Source organism: Hevea brasiliensis, chromosome 14, assembly GCF_030052815.1.
Source record: "Hevea brasiliensis isolate MT/VB/25A 57/8 chromosome 14, ASM3005281v1, whole genome shotgun sequence".
In the NCBI taxonomy this organism is placed as follows: Eukaryota; Viridiplantae; Streptophyta; class Magnoliopsida; order Malpighiales; family Euphorbiaceae; genus Hevea; species Hevea brasiliensis.
Window position 1 is genome coordinate 10980898 of NC_079506.1, and position 23559 is coordinate 11004456.

The 23559-nt window shown below is 34.7% G+C and overlaps 1 protein-coding gene and 1 non-coding gene across 2 annotated transcripts; one reads left to right on the plus strand and one right to left on the minus strand.

The window, feature by feature from the left end:
* Positions 1-1597: 1597 nt before the first annotated feature.
* On the minus strand, positions 1598-1704 carry LOC131173626 (small nucleolar RNA R71). Its single transcript, XR_009143939.1, has one exon. It is a non-coding gene; the product is annotated as a small nucleolar RNA R71 (small nucleolar RNA).
* Positions 1705-19636: 17932 nt separating this feature from the next.
* Positions 19637-22875, plus strand: LOC131172708 (disease resistance protein RPV1-like). Its single transcript, XM_058134223.1, has 4 exons — positions 19637-20799; positions 20920-21210; positions 21293-22480; positions 22780-22875. The coding sequence occupies exons 1-4, from the start codon at positions 19783-19785 to the stop codon at positions 22873-22875; spliced, it is 2592 nt and encodes an 863-aa protein (XP_057990206.1). The 5' UTR covers positions 19637-19782.
* Positions 22876-23559: the final 684 nt, after the last annotated feature.

Sequence of the window (23559 nt, forward strand, 5' to 3'; positions counted from 1 at the left end):
TTTAGTTTCTTGTTTCTTAGCTTAGATTAAAGCTTAATTTTCATATAAACTCAGAATTTCTTGTAAACATTATGGATAGTGAGTAGTTTTACTTTGATTCTGGAGTAAGGGTTGTAATATTTGAGATATTTTGTGAATTTTGATTGGGTAATCCATATTTTGTGGTCTTAATGAGTTTTATTCATTTCTTGTGTGCTTAATGACATGCTTAGTGTAGGATCCCATTAAGTGATGTTCATAATCCATGGTTGAGGCACCGAAAGGAGAAGGCCTTGTGATAGATAATCAAGAAACTGGACTTAATTAACGTAGACATAGAAATAGGCTAAGGATTAAGAGGATTCACAGATTAATTAAAGAACCTAATGGGTCTTAATTAACTCTAACTCCACGAAAGTAGGATTAGATTAATTAAGGCACTCTTTGTCTCACTCGAAAGGGTATTCAAAGGATTTAAGAATTAATCTCCTTAAAACCCGTAAGTTCCACAAGATTGGATAACCAATTTAAAAATCCCGAAATAGCTTGAATATGAAATCCCGAACTCCGGAATCACCTTTTTATCATTGTTAATTTCTAATCGAATTTAATTACTTGCCATTTTGAATATTTCCATATTTGAATTTTCTTATTTTAATTTGATGCAAATTTAGTTAAATCATTACATAGTTGATTAGAGAATTAATTTTGCACATATAGATTTCATACTCAAATACCCATCAATTTATTACTTTAATTTCAAAAATAGTTCAATTTAGTCAACTTTTTATATCAAAAATTCAATCATTAACACAACTCCTCGTGGGAACGATATCTTTTCTATATTACTTGTATGACCCGTGCACTTGCGGTTGGGCCACATCAAGTTTTTGGCGCCGTTGCCGGGGAGTTGTTTGTTTAAGATTGAATTCTTGATTATTTTAGTTGTTTATAGTTTTATCTTTGTTATCTTTTTATTTTTGTGTTTGTTTGTTCTTTTTCAGGTACTTTTAATCTTTTATGAGAAGAGCTAGAAGCACAAGTGACACATCCTTATTGTTTGATCCTGAAATTGAGAAATTTTGTAAAGCCAACAAGAAAGAAACCAGAAGAAGAAAAGAAGCTTTGAGAGAAACTGAATTAGAAGCAAACATGGTGTGAAAGAATCAGAATTGGTGGTGGTAATGCTGGAAATGATCGAAACAATGAAAATGCAGCCCAAGGTGAAGAAGTTGTAAATGCTAATGTACCTAGGGGAAGTATGATGGATCATGCTTTTCCTCGTTTTGATGACTTGAGAGAGAGCATAGCAAGACCAAGAATTGATGCAAATAGTTACAAGATGGATTTTGGAGTTCTTCAAATGATTCAAAATTCTCAATTTGGGGGAAATCCTTCTGAAAATCCACACACACATCTGAAGAAGTTTGCTATGATTTGTGATATGCAAAAACAACCTGGAGTGTCTGATGATGCAGCAAGATTGAAGCTATTCCCATTCTCTTTGAAAGATAGAGCATTGGATTGGCTTGATTCTTTACCTCACAACTCCATTACAAATTGGGAGCAACTCACTGATGCATTTCTTGCACAATATTTTCCACCTAGAAAAACTCAAGAATTGAGAAATCAAATGACAGCTTTCAGACCAAGAGAAGATGAAACTCTTTATGAATCCTGGATGAGATGGAAGGAATTAGAGAGACAATGCCCACATTATGCCATTCCAAAATGGATGATAAACCAGAATTTTTACACCAATGTTACTCCTGCAATCAGAGGGATTATTGATGCTCAAACAGGAGGAGAATTTATTATGAAGCATGAAGAAGAAGCTTATGAGTTATTGGAGAATATTGCAAAGAATACTCATCTTTGGAGTAGTCCAAGAGGACCAGCTCCAACTCAAAAAAGGCAAGCTGCTGGAATGTATGACCTTGATCCATTCAATATGATTAATGAAAAATTTGATGCACTTACAAATGTCTTGGCTAAGAAGATGGAAGACTTAAGTATGTTGGTTAGTTCATCTTCATCATCTGGAAGTTCACAACAAGTTGCTTATGCAGAGGGAACTACCAGCTGTGGAGTAGACTATGGAGAGCAAGCAGCATATGTTGGTAATTATGGAAACAAACAAATGGGGAATTCTTACTCTCAAACTTATAATCCAAATTGGAGGAATCATCCCAACTTTTCATGGGGAAATCAGCAAAATCAAGCTCCAAATCAGAATTTTCAACCACAACAGCAACAAGGAATCCCATATCAGCAAAATAGGCAACCATTGCTTAATTTTCAGCAGAAAAATATGAATCCTCCACCAAAACAGCAAGAACAAGGTTCCACTACAGAAGCTTTATTACAACAGATTCTTGCTAACCAAACTAAGCATGATGAAGAGATGAGAGAGATGAAAGCAAGGCTAGAGCAGATGCAAACACATAACAGAATGCTGGAAAATCAGATTGCACAACAAGCATCTTCCTCAGGTACCAAGTCTTTTGGAAAACTTCCAAGTCAACCAGAAAACCCAAGAGAGCAGTGTCAAGCTATCACTTTAAGAAGTGGGAAAGTTGTAAATAATGAGAAGAGTGAAAAAAATGAGAAGAGTGAAAATAGTGAGAAGAGAGAAAATGAGAAAGAAACTGATGAGAGTGAAAAACAAGAGAGTGCAGAAAAATGTAAAGAGAAAATTGAAGAGAATGAAGAGAAGTATATACCTCCAGAGCCTTACAAGCCACAACTTCCCTTTCCACAAAGATTTCACAAAGCCAAGCTTGATAAGCAATTCGGGAAGTTCTTAGAGGTTTTGAAGAAGCTATACATAAATGTGCCTTTTATTGATGCTCTTTCACAAATGCCCTCTTATGCAAAATTCTTAAAAGAAATTCTCTCAAACAAGAGGAAACTTGAAGATCATGAAACTGTAGCTTTGACAGAAGAATGTAGTGCTATCCTCCAAAGGAAACTTCCTCCAAAGCTCAAGGATCCAGGGAGTTTCTCAATTCCATGCCACATTGGGGAATCATGTTCTACAAAAGCTTTATGTGATTTAGGGGCTAGTGTTAGCCTTATGCCCCTCTCCATTTATGAGAAGCTCAATATGGGAGATCTTAAGCCAACCCACATTTCTCTTCAGTTAGCTGACAGATCAATTAAGTATCCTAAAGGGATTTTGGAGAATGTGCCTCTGAAGGTTGGAAAGTTCTACATACCTGTTGATTTTGTCATCTTGGACATGGAAGAGGAATCTAATATCCCAATTATCTTGGGAAGACCCTTTCTAGCTATAGCAGGAGCATTGATTGATGTTAAGGGAGAAAAATTGACTCTTAGAGTTGGTGAAGATCAATTGGTTTTCAATATTAATAACACTATTGAAGCTGATACTTGTTTGAGAGTTGATATCATTGATGAGCTGGTTGAAGAACACTTCAGAAAGAAATATCCAGAAGATCCACTTGAAAATTGTTTGGTTCATGGAGGAGGCATAGACTATGACAACCCTCATGTGGCTGCATATGCTCAACTTTTAGAGGGAAGTCCACCATTCATTTCTGCTCCAGTTTTTCAACTCACACAAAAGGAAAAAGCAGAATCTAAGCAACCATCATTCAAGGAAGAAGATGCACCTAAGGTAGAACTTAAGCAACTTCCTTCTCAGCTCAGGTATGAATTTCTTGGCACCAATAACAGTTATCCAGTCATTGTAAATGCAAACTTAAGTACCTTAGAGGCTGATAAGTTGTTAAGAGTGTTAAGGCAATTTAGGAAAGTTTTAGGATATACCATAGATGACATCAAGGGAATAAGCCCACACTTTTGCATGCACAGAATCAGTTTGGAAGAAAATTGTAAGCCATCTATTGAACATCAGAGGAGGTTGAACCCAAATATGAAAGAAGTTGTTAAAAAGGAAATTTTGAAGTTGCTTGATGCAGGGATCATATATCCTATCTCAGACAGTACTTGGGTGAGCCCAGTATATGTTGTCCCAAAAAAGGGTGGAATGACAGTGGTCAAAAATGAAAATAATGAATTAATTCCCACCAGAACAGTGACTAGTTGGCGAATGTGCATAGATTACAGAAAATTAAATATTGCCACTAGAAAAGATCATTTTCCACTTCCCTTCATTGATCAGATGTTAGAAAGACTAGCTAGGCATTCTTATTTTTTCTATTTAGATCGATACTCAGGTTTTTTTCAAATCCCTATCCATCTAAATGATCAAGAGAAAACCACTTTTACTTGTCCATATGGAACCTTTGCTTATAGGAGGATGCCATTTGGGTTGTGTAATGCACCAGCCACTTTTCAAAGGTGCATGATGGAAATCTTCTCAGATTTTATTGAAGACATAATGGAGGTTTTTATGGATGACTTTTCTGTGTATGGATCTTCATTTGACATATGCTTGGCTAACCTTTCTAAAGTTTTGCAGCGATGTGCGGATACTGACCTTGTGTTAAACTGGGAAAAGTGTCATTTCATGGTTCAGGAAGGGATAGTGCTTGGACATTTGGTGTCTAACAGAGGAATAGAGGTTGATAAAGCCAAAGTTGAAGTGATAGAGAAGATGGCTCCTCCTACCAATGTCAAGGGAATTCGAAGTTTTCTAGGACATGCCGGGTTCTACAGACGCTTTATCAAGGATTTTTCTAAAATAGCCAAACCTTTGTCTAATTTGCTAAGTCATGACATACCATTTGTATTTGACCAAGAGTGTTTGGATGCCTTTTGCAGGTTGAAGCAAGCTCTTATCACTGCACCAATCATGCAACCTCCTGATTGGAGCCTACCTTTTGAAATTATGTGTGATGCTAGCAACTATGCAATTGGAGCTGTTCTTGGTCAAAGAAAGGACAAAAAGGCTTATGCTATTTATTATGCTAGTAGAACACTGGATGAGGCTCAAACAAATTATGCAACAACTGAAAAGGAATTCTTAGCAATTGTCTTTGCATTGGAAAAGTTCAAACCTTACATTATTGACTCAAAGGTGGTTATATTTTCAGATCATGCAGCCATCAGGTATTTGCTCCGTAAAAAGGAGGCTAAACCTAGGCTCATTAGGTGGATTCTGATGCTACAAGAGTTTGATTTGGAGATTAGAGATAAAAAGGGAGCTGAAAATGTAGTTGCTGATAATCTTAGTAGGTTGAAATTGGATGATGAAGAAATGGATGAAATCCCTATTGATGAGTTTTTCTTGGATGAACAACTTTTCTCTCTTGTTGCTAAACTACCATGGTATGCAGACTTTGTGAATTATCTATCTTGTGGAGTTTTACCTCTAGGTATGACATGGCAACAAAAGAAAAAGTTTTTGCATGAGGCAAAATTTTATAGATGGGATGATCCTTTACTCTTTAGGAGATGTTGTGATGGTTTAATAAGAAGATGTATTCCTGATGAAGAGACACAGAGTGTTATGCATCATTGCCATGCTTCTGATTATGGAGGACATTTTGGAATCTCCAAAACAGCTAGTAAAATTTTGCAAGCTGGTTTCTTTTGGCCAAATCTTTTTAAGGATGTGAGGAAATTTGTGTTAGAATGTGATAAATGTCAAAGGAGTGGAAATTTGTCAAAAAGAGATCAAATGCCCCTAAATGATATTCTTGAAGTAGAATTATTCGATGTTTGGGGAATAGATTTTATGGGGCCATTTCCTCCTTCATATGGTAATAGATACATCCTAGTTGGGGTTGACTATGTGTCAAAGTGGGTGGAAGCTATTGCAACTCCAACTAATGATGCTAGAGTGGTAGTGAAATTCTTAAAGAAATTTGTCTTGAGTAGATTTGGAGCTCCTAGGGCTATAATTAGTGATGGTGGTTCACATTTTTGTAATAAGCAATTTGAGAGCTTAATGAGGAAGTATGGTGTAGTGCACAAGATAGCTACCCCATACCACCCTCAAACTTCAGGACAAGTTGAAATTTCTAACAGAGAGCTCAAGCATATTTTGGAGAAAACAGTGAGCAATTCTCAGAAAGATTGGTCTGTCAAACTAGATGATGCTCTATGAGCATATAGGACTGCTTACAAAACCCCTATAGGAACTACTCCCTTTAGGTTGGTGTATGGTAAGTCTTGTCATTTACCTGTGGAACTAGAACATAGAGCATATTGGGCCATTCAGACCTTGAATTTTGATCTTAAGCAAGCTAGTGAGAAAAGGTTATTGCAACTTAATGAGCTTGAAGAATTGAGGATGGATGCTTATGAAAGTGCCCGCATTTACAAAGAAAGAACTAAAGTTTGGCATGATAAGCATCTTAGGAAAAAGGAATTCAAAGAGGGTGATTCAGTTTTGTTGTTCAACTCAAGATTGAAATTGTTCCCTGGAAAACTTAAATCAAGGTGGACTGGTCCATATAGAGTTTCTAAGGTTTTCCCTTATGGAGCAATTGAAATTTGGAGTGAAAAATCTGGGAATTTTAAGGTCAATGGGCATAGATTGAAACATTACATAACCGGAGACCCAATAAAAGGAGCAAGCTGTTACAAGCTCTCCAATCCCTCACCTCTTTTTAGTGAAATTCATGAAGAGTCCAGCTAAGGACTATAAATTAGCCCTCTTGGGAGGCATCCCAAGTTCCTTTTATTTTGCTTTTGCTGATTTACTTTTATTTACATTGCTTTTGTTTTTATCTTAAATCTCCCCAAATTCAATTTTTGACATTGTTGAATCTTGTCCCTTGTAGATGTATTTCAATGGAGGAAGGTTGGTGAACTGCTAGGGAGTGATTCTTAACCTGAAAATTTTGTCCTTCAAACTCTCCCAAAATTGATTGATTTTTACTGCATAACCTGTGTAGGGTTGCTATCTGGTTTATGCAGAGAAAAAATGACATTTTGCAGCAAGGAAGGGTCTGCAGCAGATGACTTATGTTCTTGGTGAGGTTAGGTGTGTAACTTTTAAGTTTTTGTGCTTATAATGTTAATATGGTGGTAAGGGAGTCATTTTTGCAGTTTTGAGCCTATTTGGGTTGTGGGATTCAAGGTGGACATACTGCATTTTCTTGGCATAACTTGGGGAGTTCATCATTTGTGGATAGATGCAACTTTATGCAGATTTTATTGAGTTTTATGTGCTAAAGGTTGATTTGCAGAATTTGAGTTGAAATGGCATGGTTCACAAAGGCCTTTTATGCAGGATTTACTTCTACAAGCTTGTGTGATGCAATTTTGATGGACTTTGTATATACTGATGTGTTTTTGATGACAATTTCTCATGATTTATGCTTCATAGAATTATATTTCTTCATTCTAGGGTATTTTTCACACTTGCAAATCATTTTCCATTGTAATCTCAATCTTGTTGAATTGTGCATAAGCAACTGCATAGCTTATGCAATCCTGCATAACCACAATTCTTGCCATTTTCATCCCTGTTGCAAACTGCATAAGGAGAGTGCATAGCTTATGCAACTCTGCATAGCCACATTTTTGTCAAATTTCAAACTTGCCGAGACTTGCATAAGTGTGTGCATGACTTATGCACTTTTGCATGACTTCAAATCCTGCATTTTCTCTCTCTGCCGAAATCTGCATAAGGAGAGCACATAGCTTATGCACTTCCGCATGACCAAAAACTCTAAAACCCAAAACCTGCCGAGAGGTGCATAAGCAGAGTGCATGACTTATGCACTTCTGCATGACCACACTCCCCAAAAACCAAAACCTGCCGAGAGGTGCATAAGGAGAGCGCATAGCTTATGCACTTCCGCATGACCAAAAACTCTGAATACCAAAACTTGCCGAGAGGTGCATAAGCAGAGTGCATAACTTATGCACAACTGCATGACCACATTTTCCGAATTCCAAATCTTGCCGAGACCTGCATAAGGAGAGTGCATGACTTATGCACTTCTGCATAACCTATTTCTTTGAAATCCAAAACAGGCCGAAACTTGCATAAGTTAGCGCATAAGCTATGCACTCTTGCATAATCAGTTTTTCACACATTTTTATCACTCACCGAAACATGCATAAGAGAGTGCATAAGTTATGCACACTCACTTTTCACTTATGCAGCCTTAACACATGCCCTGTTCAAATCAAAATTTGTTTTCGGCACTATTTTCCCACCTCCACTTCCCGATATCCCTGTTCATTCCCTTCTCCCCCACGACCTTTATTCCGGCATAACCTTTCCTCTCCCTTTCTTCTTCACTCCTATTTTCGCCGTATATACCCTAATCTCTTCTTGCATTTTTCACTTACTTCCCTCACCTCCTCCATCCTCACCATCGGGAACCAATGGAGTCGCCTCCTCATTCCCCTCAAACTTCCCCTCTCCAAGTTTTGCCCCTGTCAATGCGACCTCCTAACCCTGATTCCCCTTCACAAGAAACACCTCCACCACCTTCCATAGCCACCTACAAGCGGAAAATTAGGTCGAAATCTACGCGACCCATTGCTTCTGCACCTCCTCTCTCAAAGCGTAAAGAACCACCCACCACCCCAATGTCAGAACCTCCACCCAAAAATCCAAAAACTTCAGCCTCCACACAAGCCAAATCACCCTCTTACAGCAAAAAGCAAACATCAGTAGCATCCCAGGTATCAAAATTACCTTGGCCCCTTTAGGATACAACTCACAAGGCAACCTTTAAGAGACTTAAGGAAAGGAGGGTGCAACCCACTAGGTATATTTCTGCAGACTCTCTCTAATCACTTGGTTTATTTGACAATGTGGTTGCCTATCTTGATGGTATGGGTTGGATGGAATTTGTGCACAAGCAAGAAATTGTTTATCCAGCTTTAGTTTTGGAATTTATTTCCTCATTCTCTGCCACCCTGAAATTACATGATGTAGATTTTAAGCCAACTATGAAATTTAGATGTTTGGGGCAAAATAGAGAGTTATCATTGGATCAATTTCATAGCATTCTTGGTTTTGCAATTGATGGGCTATTTAGAGTGCCATATACAGGGGTAGAGGTAGCAAACAAAGGTATTTGGAATGCTGCTCAATTTTGGAGAATTATCACAAACCAACCTCAGACTTTTTCTGCTGGCAGATCAAAAACCTTTCAAATACTAGACCCTGCACTTAGGTTTATTCATAGGCTGATTGCTAGCACTATCTTGGGCAGAGGGACTAGTTACAATCGTTGGGAAATCTGAATTATTCATGTTATGGTGTGCTTTTCACAAGGTCAAGGTTTCTCCTGGTTATTTCTTTTGTGAGCATGTGTTGCATATTGCCACCAAATCCATAGGTGACATTGTCTTGGGTGGGCTCATAACTGTCATAGCCAAGCATTTTGGTTTTAATCCTGAAGAGCATCCAATACCAGCACTTGTAGACACCTTATATTTTGATGCTACACACCTATCCAAAACAGGATTCAGCCTGCCACCTTCTGACACTCCACAACCAGCAACAGAAACTGAACCCACTACACAACCAGAGAGACCATCTGTCCCACGGTCCCAACAAAGATTCTCACTGAACCCGCCCATCCTCTCACCCCGCACAGACACCCAAAGCCTTCTGCACAACCTACACCTCCTGCAGCTGAACCTTCTTCATCCACAGCCCCTCCTGCCTTTAACACTAAAGCCTTATTCACCTATCTTAAAAGGCTTAGTGATGATATATACTTTCTGGATAGGAAGCTTGACACTGGTCTTGATACCCTCAAGGATCGTCATGATCAACTATTTGACCTTGTCATGGAAACCAGGGATAAGCAGAAAGAATTAAAGGAGATGATGAAGCAGTTCATGATCTTTCTGGGCATGCCACCTCCACCTCCATCACCTCCTCTAGCACCATCATTTCAACAGCAGCCAGTTGCAACCAGCCCCCTAGCAACATCTATGGACAAGGGCAAAACAATAGAATTAGATTAGTTTCTGTTTTACTTTTGTTCAACCTTGTAGGGATTTTTCTTTGTAGATATGTTGAAACAATTATGTTTTGAATTCTGTTTGTTTGTTTTGAATTAGTTTGTTTTGAATTCTGTTTTTCTTAAAGTTCTATTGGATGGCCATTACATTAGTTTTTCATTGATTTTCCTTGCCTTTACTGCCCTTTTGTGCATAATTGTCCATACATTGTATATTTTTGCATGCTTCTACTGGTGGTTGCACATTTTTCCTTGCTAATCATCATGCAGCAGCTTTTGAATATACTGCACAGGCTGTGAATTCCCTTTTGCAATTATTTTGCATAGCCTGTGCAGCCCTTTATGCCACTTATGCAGAATCGCACTGTGTCATCCCTTATGCAAATGTCTGCATAGCACATGCCCTTATTGCCACTAATGCAGAACCGCACGGCTTATGCACCCTACTTATGCACATGTTCTGGACAGCACTTTACTCTGCATAACCTGTGCAGCTTCTTATGCATCCCTTTATATCTTGAATTCTCATATGCTCTATACCAGGTAACTCTTTCTTTTTGCTCTTAAATTTCACAATTCCTGGTAATTACTATTTGACTTTTGATAATACACTACTTGAGACATTGAGGACAATGTCTAATTTTGAGTTTGGGGGTGCACATTTTGATTTTTGCTTCATTTTTCACATTTTGAGTATAGGAGCATCTCATCCCATTCCATTTACATATATTGTAAATATTCTACATATACATCCATACATACACACATTACACATTTACACACACATTATACACCACTTAGAATTGTACACATTGCACACAATTAGATTTTCTCCATTTAGTTAATGCATTGCTCATTTTTAGGAATCATGCATCATGCATTAAAATCTTTTGCCAAATCCCTTGAGTATTGAAAAGTTGCCTATGAGAGTGATTTGACTTACCTTTAGTTGGGTTTGTGGATTGAAAGTTTCCTAAGAGGTGCAAGGTTTTAAAGTGTCTATCCCTTGCCTATATCTTCTTAGCCAAAAAGCCACCCAACTAGTCCTTTAGAGATTGGAGTGTTTAGAGGGAGTTATTGGATATAAGGTAGTTAAATGATGTCTCACCAATCCTAGAATAAATTTTCTAAACCTTTCAAGGTGAAATACCAGCTTGTGCTTGAAAAGAGAGATGATTAGGCATTCTTTGATTTAAACCTTCTCATTTTAAACCTTTGGCCCTTTTTCCTAATTAAAATTGACCCTTGCAAACCCCTTTGAGCCTTTTTATCCCTAATTTTTCTTGAAATCCTTATTACTACCTAGCCAATAAACCAAGCACTCCAACCCTTTTCATGAGGATAATTGAATATTAGGTACACTTTATAGAGAGATAAAAAATATATATATATAAAAAAAAAAGAAAAAAAAAATATATACATTAAAAGGGAGAAGAAGTGCTTTTCATCTTGTAAAAGTGCTAGTATATGTGCTTTTCACTATTGTCATTCAAAATGAAAGAAATCCACCCAAAGTATTAAAAGAAATGAGTTTGGGGGTGGCATTTTTAGGGTCAATCATCAAAAGAAAATGCAAGATACAAGTTTAAAGTATCAAAATGTCCCTCCATTTTTATGTGTTTTGTAAATTATGCTAGCACTTGACAATTCTCATTGTGTGTTTCTCTCCTCCATATATATATATAAAAAAAAAAGAGAAAAAGAAAAAAATATAATAAAATAAGAAGTGTACCTTATGTTGTCAAGATTGAAAATATTCTCATGCTTTGAATCCTTTTTACCCATCTTTCTTCTTAGCCTCATTTTGAACCCCATGGCCCCATTACATCCCTAAAAAGACCTTTGATCTCTTGATAGTATTTGCTACATTAGTGGAGATAGGAGTAGGGAATTTGCCTATGGGATTGGAAAATTATCCACTCATTCATTTAATTCCATCATTCTATATAGAGACACTTTGACCATTGATTGTCCTGGAATTCCTTTTGAGCATGACTCTCTCTTTTGATTGGTTGGTTTGGGAATTTTGATTGATAATTGACTTGATGGCTAAGCGGTGAAAGCTTGGATAAGCATTAGATTCTTTGCATTTTGAAGGATGGGTATATGGATTGCTGGTATGGCTAAAGGTGCGTTAAGTTACTTTAATAGGTAATTTTCATAGCTCTTTGGATAAGGCACCCCTAAAAATTTTGCATCACATTTTAAAGTTTGCTTGAGGACAAGCAAAAGCTTGAGTTTGGGGGTATTTGATGCATACATTTTGCATATTCATTTAGGTTTAATTTCATATCCATTTTATTTGATTATTAGTCTCTTTTAGCTAATTTCATTAGTTATTTAGTTAGTTTTTCATAATTGTCAATTTTGGATTAATTTGTAATTTTTACTTTTTTTTGTAGGAAAAATGGTGTTTTTAAAGGACTGAAAAGAAATTTTGCCATTGAGGAGTGACTTCTACAGCCAAAGATGTCAAAAACAAGTTTTCAAGTTGAAATATGCATTGACCAAATTGCGCATAACTTGCTGCATAAGCTATGCAGATCCGCATGACGAGAGGAAACACTGTTCCAACACCTGCCGAATTGTGCATAAGGAGAGTGCATAGCTTATGCATATTCACGCCTCCCTTATGCAATCTGTCACATCACACCTTCACCTGATTAGGATAGAACCCTTATCACTTATCACCACCGCCTCCTCACCAATTGAGCAGCTCAATTGGTGAGAGGCGAAGCAAATCCGTGAGTGATAAGGGTTCGAATCCTAGCTCTGCAGGGTGAAGGGATTAATTCCACAAAGCAGACAGTACCTTGTGAGTCGCAGGTCCGGCCTCTAGAAGGGTACGCTGGCAAGAAGGCCACCCATAGAGGGGCTTGAGCTGGGGCCCCCTAAGCCGGGGTGTGACACAATCTCACGGAAATGTGCATAAGCCATGCGCCAAGTTATGCAGTTTCGCATAAGTGAACCAGAAATAGCCGAAAACTGCATAAGGGACTGCATAACTTATGCAGTCCACTTATGCAGTCCCACAAAGGTTTCATTAATGACCTGGCAGAAGATTCCCTCAGAAAATTCTCCTAAAAAACACCATTTTAGGGCTCCATGTCAGAAAAATGCTATAAATAGCCCCATTTCCCATTTTAGAGGGGGAGGAGGAAAAGAAGAGGAACAAAAAGGGAAAAGAGAGGCAGTAGCTGAAGGGTCACAATCACCTCCCACACCATTTCCAATCAGATTTGGAGATTCCTTTCCTTTCTTACATTTTTCCTACATTTCTAGTGTTTAGTTTCTTGTTTCTTAGCTTAGATTAAAGCTTAATTTTCATATAAACTCAGAATTTCTTGTAAACATTATGGATAGTGAGTAGTTTTACTTTGATTCTAGAGTAAGGGTTGTAATATTTGAGATATTTTGTGGATTTTGATTGGGTAATCCATATTTTGTGGTCTTAATGAGTTTTATTCATTTCTTGTGTGCTTAATGACATGCTTAGTGTAGGATCCCTTTAAGTGATGTTCTTAATCCATGGTTGAGGCACCGAAAGGAGAAGGCCTTGTGATAGATAATCAAGAAACTGGACTTAATTAACTTAGACCTAGAAATAGGCTAAGGATTAAGAGGATTCACAGATTAATTAAAGAACCTAATGGGTCTTAATTAACTCTAACTCCACGAAAGTAGGATTAGATTAATTAAGGCACTCTTTGTCTCACTCGAAAGGGTATTCAAAGGATTTAAGAATTAATCTCCTTAAAACTCGTAAGTTCCACAAGATTGGATAACCAATTTAAAAATCCCGAAATAGCTTGAATATGAAATCCCGAACTCCGGAATCACCTTTTTATCATTGTCAATTTCTAATCGAATTTAATTACTTGCCATTTTGAATATTGCCATATTTGAATTTTCTTATTTTAATTTGATGCAAATTTAGTTAAATCATTACATAGTTGATTAGAGAATTAATTTTGCACATATAGATTTCATACTCAAATACCCATCAATTTATTACTTTAATTTCAAAAATAGTTCAATTTAGTCAACTTTTTATATCAAAAATTCAATCATTAACACAACTACTCGTGGGAACGATATCTTTTCTATATTACTTGTACGACCCGTGCACTTGCGGTTGGGCCACATCAAGTTTTTGGCGCCATTGCCGGGGAGTTGTTTGTTTAAGATTGAATTCTTGATTATTTTAGTTGTTTATAGTTTTATCTTTGTTATCTTTTCATTTTTGTGTTTGTTTGTTCTTTTTCAGGTACTTTTAATCTTTTATGAGAAGAGCTAGAAGCACAAGTGACACATCCTTATTGTTTGATCCTGAAATTGAGAAGTTTTGTAAAGCCAACAAGAAAGAAACCAGAAGAAGAAAAGAAGCTTTGAGAGAAACTGAATTAGAAGCAAACATGGCTGACGAAAGAATCAGAATTGGTGGTGGTAATGCTGGAAATGATCGAAACAATGAAAATGCAGCCCAAGGTGAAGAAGTTGTAAATGCTAATGTGCCTAGGGGAAGTATGATGGATCATGCTTTTCCTCATTTTGATGACTTGAGAGAGAGCATAGCAAGACCAAGAATTGATGCAAATAGTTACAAGATGGATTTTGGAGTTCTTCAAATGATTCAAAATTCTCAATTTGGGGGACATCCTTCTGAAAATCCACACACACATCTGAAGAAGTTTGCTATGATTTGTGATATGCAAAAACAACCTGGAGTGTCTGATGATGCCGCAAGATTGAAGCTATTCCCATTCTCTTTGAAAGATAGAGCATTGGATTGGCTTGATTCTTTACCTCACAACTCCATTACAAATTGAGATAATAAATTAATCTAATTCTCAAATTATAAACTTCAGAGCTGCAAATCAAACTGAAAAAAAAAAATCTTTAATTGAAGCAAAGTAAAGTAACTTAATATTTTCAAAATTATCATGCTTGAAGACATACTAAAGTATTATCTTTTCATTTTTCAAATGATTGCACCATTAGCCTAAAAAATGATTCTGACTATATGGAAGTCAACTAAGAAATATGAGTACTTAATCACAAGGCCGATTAACATCATCCTATGCAATACATTGAGGAGTATATTACCAGACATCTCAAGTCTCAACTTTACTGAAAACCTATTATATGAGTACTTTTAACTAAGATTATGGCATTCCATTTAATTGACTTTATCACAACTCCAAAAGATTATATATAAGAAGAATATATAACCGTCTCAATATCCCACCTGGGTAGTAATAATTGTAACTACTAGTTGGTGGATTGTAAATACCGAGGTCTCCAACAGACTCTTGGTCAGTCTCCCCTTTGATACCAGAATTACCATCCACTTCACCTTTGGTATTAGAAGTAGCATCCCGTGAAAAGCAACTGAATGATGTTGAGCCACATGGTAATCCATCTTTTCCAGAAGCCTGAAAACAAAGACATACAAAGGAAAATAAGATAATAAAAAGATAATCTTGTTCTACTAAGCATTAAGTAAGTTTGTTCTTAAAATAACCATCTAATCTTGTTCTACTAAGCATTAAGTTTGTTGTTAAAATAACCATCTACCATGCACAGAATAAATTTGTGCAATGTGGATGCCTAGAGATACACATACAGAGCCACAAAAATCTAAGATCCAAAAAATTTAAATAAAACACTAGCAATCCTTTTAAACAAGAAGAATGGATCTCATGGTACTCACACAAATAGATCATATTCTTGAACTTATGTTATAATGACCAAAAACATATTTCCTTGACCTTTTAGTGTTTTATAACAATTGTGTCAGTCCAACATTTAGAACAGAGTCTTCTAGGCAAAAATTTCTATTCTAGCAGCATATATCTGTTGCCAGATATATTGGATAAAAATATAAAATCTGAGTTGTATATTAAATAACAGAAAAATGGCAACATACTCCACTAATTATTTATTGCTAATTTTTTAAATAGAGAACTAAAAATATTTTTTTAATTTTTAAAAATTTAATTAAGATTTAAAAAATAACTTTAAATTATTTTTAACTGTTAACTAAATTTATACTCTAACTTTCATAACTAAAATTAAATAAACGGAAAATAAAAATCTAAATTTTCTTAAAAAAGAAAATAAAATATAGAAAATAATTTTCTACAAGTAGACATGCACCTTCTTTTGACAAAAATAATTAGACTGCTAATTAATATAATTAATGTAATTAATATTATTCAATTTAAGTTAATATTTTATTAAATATGGTTTACAACTGTGCAGTCGCGGAGGATACATGTGACAAAGCAAGGATAGAACTTAAAAGAGAAAGAAAGAAAACTAATTAATTGATAAAAAAAAAAGTCCTTAAGAAATTTGCTAAATTTTATAAATCAGTCTATCTATTTTCAATTTAAAATAACTAAATTTTTAATATTTTATTTTATTAAGAAAATAATCCTTCTACTAAATTTTATTTTTAAATAGTTAATATATTTTATATTTAAATGATTATATAATAGGTATCACTATATATTTTCTTTGTAATGTGTGAAATCAAAATTAATTAATAGTCTTCATCATATTCTTTAGTGAAGGCATATGTAAGTATTTTTGTGTCAGAAATATAATTTTATTAAGGCTATATATGTCTTATGATATTTTGTCTGAAAATTTGAATTAAATTCTTTAATTATATTAAAATTAAGAAATTTAAAATTTTAATTTTTTTAAAAGCCTAAAATTTAAATTTTAAAACCTAAAACAAATGGCAGAAATTTAAAATAAAATAAAATAATTGACCTTAATAAAATATGGAGTTGGTGAAGACTCCATATGGGGGGGGCCCACTCTGCGCTATTGCTTTCCATTTACTTTGTGTTGACTAAATAGAGCAGTGCCTAAGCGATCCTTCCTGGAAGGCGAATAATCGAGAATTGCACCTTTTTCCATGTAATTTTGTTAATATATAATTCCAATTCACATGAGTTTGTCCATTAGAAATATGTTCCTTCCTAGAAGAATATTATGGTGTTTCTGGCCATCTTCATTCTCTTTCTTTTTTTCATTCTTCCTTTACTTCTTCATTTGTTCATAAATTTCTTGCATCAGACTATTTAGTTTACCCAAATATTCATCTCTAATATTATTTTGCTCTCTGTAGCTTGTTCTAAGTCACTTGCACAAGACCCTTCTTGGATAATTTTTATAATTCATCTTAAATTTTATTCTATATTTCACTTTCGTCTCTTAATTTTAATTTATTAATAAAAAATCCTTAAAGATTAATTTTGTTTCACTAAAATTCCTTTAACTTGCTATATAAACCTGAGATAGTAGCTTTTTAAAATGGAAAAAATGAAATTATCTTTTTACACCTTATCCTTTCACATTCAACTAAAAAAAAAAAAAAAAATCAGCCATTTCAAAAATTACTTGGACTTTATTATAAAAATATCAATACCATCATAATGATTTATTTTCTTTAAAATAAGAGAATTTATCCATCAATTAAAAGTACTGAAACTATATTTATAGATATCATACTATAGTTTAGAGTAAAATTTTAATTTAAAAATTCACTATTACATATTAGAGGAATTTTCTTAAACAAAATTAAAATTTAAGAATTTTTTAATAAAAAATTTAAAATTAAAAAACAAAAATAAAATATGGGGCAAAATTCAAATACAACTATAAAAATTACCCCTTAAACGTTGCCTTCCACATTAAGTTTGGAATTCAAATTTATGAGGACTTTGTTTGCAGCTTTGTGGATTTACTTTGCTGACAAAATGCTAGCCGTTCCTTTAATTGTTCGTTAGTAAATAATATGTTCCTTCATCAACCTTTCCCTGCAATTCGACCTGTAATGCTTTGTATTTTAAGCATTTATATGCATGGCATTCTAGGGAAAAAAAATTTAATATTTTATATTCTAAAAGCTGTGCAATTTTACTATTGAAGTTTAATTCTTATAGAATACATTGATATTAAAAAAATATATTCAAATTAAAATTTTATTATTATTTTAATTCTAATTATAATTTTAAAATCAAATTATTCATGAAGACTCGGGTAAAGTGTGAATTTATGATTATTATTATTATTATTATTGGGTAAGAAATTAAAATTTAATTTTTAACATCAAGATATAAAACTTTTTTAGTATAAAATCAGGGTACAATTGGGGCGTAATATAAAACATGCGTATCTAAATAATTTGGACATTCATTTTTGTTTTTATTTTTATTATTTAATTATTAAATAAATTTATATATAAATAAAAAAAATTATTTCTTTATTTTCTTTTGGGTGGATTTTTTATTTCAGTATCTTAAAATAAAAGAAATGGATTGTTGAAACTTAGAAATATCAGAAAAAGTAAATTTTGTCGCTTCATAAATTTCTTTTAAAATTACTATAAATTTTTTTCATAGGAAAATGAAATGAAAAAAAGTGGTATGTTTATTTTCCTTATTTAAAATATAAATAAAGAAAGAAAATTATTTTATTTTTATTATTATACTCATATTAAATAAATAAATAAATTATAATAAAAATAATTATTAAAGGAAAAAAATTAAAAAAAAAATTAATCTTATTTTCCTCTCTTTTCTAGCTAATTTAAATGAAAACAAAATAACACAAAATACTCTTTAAGCATTTTTGTTCCAACAAAATAAGGTAATTGCCTTTTATCTTCCGCAACCATTTTCTTCTCCCTTTCCTTTCACTAACAACAAAACAGGCCCCAAATTTTTCTACAAGGAAGAAAAGAAAATAAAGGGCAAAGCTTTTGATAGTTCCTATTACTAAACCCCACACGCTAAGAGTAAGTTTGGAATTCAATCCCAACGAATTATTAGACCCACTCTACTCTACTGTTTTGCATTTACTTTGTGTGGACTAAATAAAGCTATACGATCCTTCCTGGAAGGCGATTCTGATGTTGACGAAATGATTCTACATAATTATCACATACTTCGTTGACTAAATGCTAGTCATTCCTTTTTGTCCATTAGTAATATGTTCCTTCCTAGAAGAATATTATGGTGTTTTTGGTCATCTTCATCTTCTTTCTTTTTTAGTTCTTCCTTTACTTCTTCATTTGTTCACAAATTTCTTGTATCAGACTAGATTACCCAAATATTCATCTCTAGTATTTTGCTTTCTCTACCTTCTTCAAACTCAGTTATCATGGCTTCTACATCTTCATCAGCCCCTCCCTGCAAGTACAATGTTTTTATTAGTTTTAGAGGCAAAGATACCCGTTATGGTATTCTCTCCCATCTCTTTGAAGCTTTGCAGGGAAAGCAAATCAATGCCTTCTTGGATGAAGAACTTCGTAAAGGAGAAGAGATCTCACCAGCTCTCTTGAAAATAATCCAAGAATCCAGTGTCTCAATAGTCATTTTCTCTGAAAATTATGCATTCTGCATGGTGCTTGGATGAGCTTGTTGAGATACTTAAATGCAGGGAAGAATCAGGACAAATAGTCCTACCGCTTTTTACAAAGTAGATCCCACTGAGGTTCAAGACTGACAGGAATTTCGGAAGGCACTTGCTATGCATGGAGAAAAGGCAATTCACAGAAGGTGGATACTGGAAGCGTGCTTTGATGGAAATAAGCAACTTTGCGGATGGGATTTACAGGAAATCAAGTAAGTATATTACTTTTTAATTACTCTTTCTGTAGTTTTTCTAGTTTTCAATTTAAGGGAAGGGAATCAAAATTTAGAAATTTTTAATCGAGTACATTAATCTTAACACAAAGCACCAATTCAAACATAGACAGACTTATACGGAAAACATAGTAATTATATATTACTGTTTACTTAGAAGTGTAAGTCTACCATTACTTACTAGTGTTTGTTGTTCACATGTGACTAGATATGAGGCCAAATTAGTTGAGGGAATTGTCAATGATGTTTTGAACAAATTTAGTGATATGTCTAAAGGTGATGATTCTTATGATCTCAACTTGATTGGAATTAAACTGCGTGTGGAAGAAGTGGAACAGTTGTTAAATGAGAAGCAGATTGTAGGAATTTGGGGGATGGGAGGCATTGGTAAAACAACTATTGCACAAGAAGTATTTCATCGAAACAAGAATAAATTTGATGGTCATTGTTTCGTTGAAAATGTTAGGGAAACAATGACAAAGCAATCATCAAATTCAGTGCGAGTCAAAATCATTCCACAATTATTAAGGGACAAACATGTAGACAGTTTGAATGATTCTACTAGGAGAAGGCTTAAGAGTAAGAAGGTGTTGATTGTTTTTGATGATGTAGAGGATCGAAACCATTTAAAAGATTTAGCAGGAGAGTGTGATTTGTATGGTGAGGGAAGTAGAATCATCATAACTAGTAGAGATTCACATGTACTTAATTCTGATTTTTCAGAGAAAGGCGTATATGAGGTTGAGAAGTTAATTGATTCTCAAAGTATGGAACTCTTTAGCTTGCATGCCTTCAACCAAAATCTTCCTAAGGAAAAATATTTGGAGCTATCAAAGAAGGTGACAATCTATGCTAGAGGCAATCCACTTGCTCTTAAAGTTTTGGGATCTCATTTATTTCGCAGGACGATAAAAGAATGGGAAAGTGAATTGGAAAAATTGGAAGGCAAATCTCTTAAGAAAATTCAAGATGTTTTGAAAACAAGTTATGATGGGCTAGAAAAGAGTGAACAGGAAATATTTCTTGATATTGCATGTTTCTTCAAAGGGGAAGATAAAGATGAGGTTGAGAGAAAATTAAAAGCATGTGGTTTCTATCCAGAAAGTGGAATACCTCGTCTAATTGAGAAATCTCTTATAACTATTTCAAACGGTGCGGTAGATATGCATGACTTGTTAGAGCAAATGGGCAAGGATATTGTTAATGAGGAATGCAAACAGCTTGGAAGGCGCAGCAGGTTGTGGAATTATGAAGATATTAATCATGTATTGATAACAGAAACGGTGAGGACCAAATTAATCACTGAAGCTTTGATCATTATCATATTTGAATTTTGTAAGAATTGTAGATCTCGTGACGAATTAAGTATTAATCAATAATCCTTTTTGCTGTTATTTTACTAGGGAACCGAAAATGTTGAGGCCATATCATTTCGTCCAAGTGGGAGAGGTATTTTGAAGCTAAGTGCCACGGCCTTTGCGAAGATGTGCAATCTTAGATTCATCGAAGTATATGCAAAGTCGAACAGAGTGCTCCTTCCTAAGAACTTTGAATTTTGTGCACAAGCACTAAGATGTCTTTACTGGGATTATTATCCTCTGGAATCTTTGCCGTTAAATTTTTGGCCAAAGAATCTTGTAGAACTTCGTATGCGTGAGAGCAAACTCATACAACTGTGGAATGGAGGAGATAAGGTACAGTTTATAAATTTTAGATACATTTATAGAAGTTAATTTGTATCTTCTAATTTATTGATATTTTTCTATTTAATTACAGCCTCTTGGAAATTTGAAAATAATGGACCTCAACTACTCTGATGACCTGATCAGGATTCCGAACCTGTCTAGTATTGCCCCAAATCTTGAGTTTTTATATTTGGAAGAATGTTCGAGTTTGGTTGAAATTCCCTCTCTTCAAAATCTGACCAAGCTTACTGAACTTGATCTAACTTACTGCGATGAAGTCAAAGATTGTCCAGAGATTCCGTGTAATATAAGGATTCTAAAATTAGACGGAACTGGAATAGAACAACTGCCCTCATCAATTAAGCATCTGTCTCAACTTGTCATATTGTCCTTGGGTGAGTGTACAGCACTCGAGAGTCTTCCAAGCAGCATTGGCAATTTGAAACGTCTTGAAGAACTTCATCTATCTGAATGTCCAAGTCTCGTGACTATTCCAAGCAGCATAGGCGAGTTGAAATGTCTTGAATATTTATTTCTCGAGAATTGCTCAAATTTAGAAAGTCTTCCTGAAAGCATCAAACAACTTTCGAAGTTGAAAGAGCTTAATTTAGAAGATTGCAAGAGACTTAAAAGTTTACCAGGGCTTCCATCATGCTTAAAATTATTAAATGCAACTGATTGTCGCTCTCTGGAATCTGCATCAATTTCTTTCAATTTCTTAGAACATGAAGATGAAAATGAAGAAGCAGATAGAAGTGAACATGAAAATGAAGAAGCACATAAAAGTGAATCTAAAGATTGCAAATTTCTTGATTTTAGTAATTGCGTCAAATTGAATAAGAAAGTAATGGAGGATGTTTTTGAAGCGCACCTGTTGGGTCAGAAAGTTACATTATTGATGGCAGGAGGTGAAGTGCCAGAAAGGATGAGGTATAAGAATAAAGGAACCTCGCTTTCCTTCAAACTTGACCTTCGTCACGTAATTGCCTTCTCTTTCTGCGTTGTTCTTCGTCCCAGAGGTGGTTTTTATTTTCCTAGATTTGAAGTGGATTTCATATGTGAATCTGGAAATAGGCGGGAACGTAATGCGTTCAACTTATTTAGCAATAAGGACGTTGCGAATTGGAATGGTTATTATGCAGCTCCGTATCTTTCGGACTCATCACACGTGTTGCTTTCATTCAATGGATTGAGGACACGTTTTGATGAAGAGTGTTTGGTTAAGGCCTCATTTTGCTGCATGCCTTACTGGCAAGAGGAGAAAATTATGGAGTCTGGGGTCCATCCTATATATAGTAGAGATAAAAGGAGAAGCAGAAATGAAAAGCATCAAGATGACGAGGAATGCCAATCACTTCTTCAAATATTGGAAGACGAATCGAAGAGAAGAAGAATAAATAATGAGGAGGAAGCTTCTTCTTCTTCTTCACTCGATCTAAATCTCTCTCTATCCCTTCCTGCTTCCTCTTAACCAAACCCCACTCACTTTCACAACAGGTATAACTCATTTCTAGTTTGCCGTTACTTTTTAGCATTCTTAATTGCTTTACTCTTACAAATAACTGCAATCTTTTGCAGCTCTATCATCTACCGCTCTATTGCCATTTGAGAGAGGGAAGACTATACAGGAGAATAATTAAGCTCAAATCAGGGGAAAAACAACAGGTGAAATGATAAATAGTATCTTCGTTATATGTAATGTGAACAATATTACAATATAATATGTTGTTATGTGAACATATAAATAGTCATTCAATTTTAGTTAAAGTATCTAGGCAAGACTTAAGGTTTAGTTGTTGTTGTATCTAGGCAAGATCCCTAACATTGCACAGCAAAATTCATAGAATTCAGCTACTAGTCCAAACTGATAACAATAAGATCATGATTTTAACAATAGCAAATTTTAGGGAATAAATGCATCTTCTCAGAAGATGCAATGGTCAAACCTGAATTGTTGACAAAACTATAAGGCTAGTTTTCGAGAGTGAACTTGCAGAAACTCACCATTTTCTTGTATCTCCATTTGCAAAGTTGCAGGCTTATTGTTCTTTTTAGTGTGTAGAGATTTCTCTCGATTTTCATAGAAATTGAAGTCATCTAACATTATGAGGTCTTAGCTGAATAACTCTCAAATATATTCAGCATTTCCAAACCTTGCTAAAGTCCAATCTGCAAATTATTATAACAAATCGTGTCAATCCAACCTTTAATATATTCAACAAGAACAGAGGCCACCATGCACAAGTTTCTATTCTAGCAGCATCTTTTGCCAGATATATTGAAATATCAAGCCTAAATTGTATGGTACAACCACTGAAAATAACAGAAAAATGGCAACATACTCTGCTAAGTTGAGTT

Coding starts and splice junctions, on each gene's coding strand:
- LOC131172708 (XM_058134223.1), top strand. CDS start 19,783: ATGTCTAAAGGTGATGATTCTTATGATCTCAACTTGATTGGAATTAAA. Junction 20,800..20,919: donor ATGTATTGATAACAGAAACG/GTGAGGACCAAA, acceptor TTATTTTACTAG/GGAACCGAAAATGTTGAGGC. Junction 22,481..22,779: donor AGAAAATTATGGAGTCTGGG/GTCCATCCTATA, acceptor AATCTTTTGCAG/CTCTATCATCTACCGCTCTA.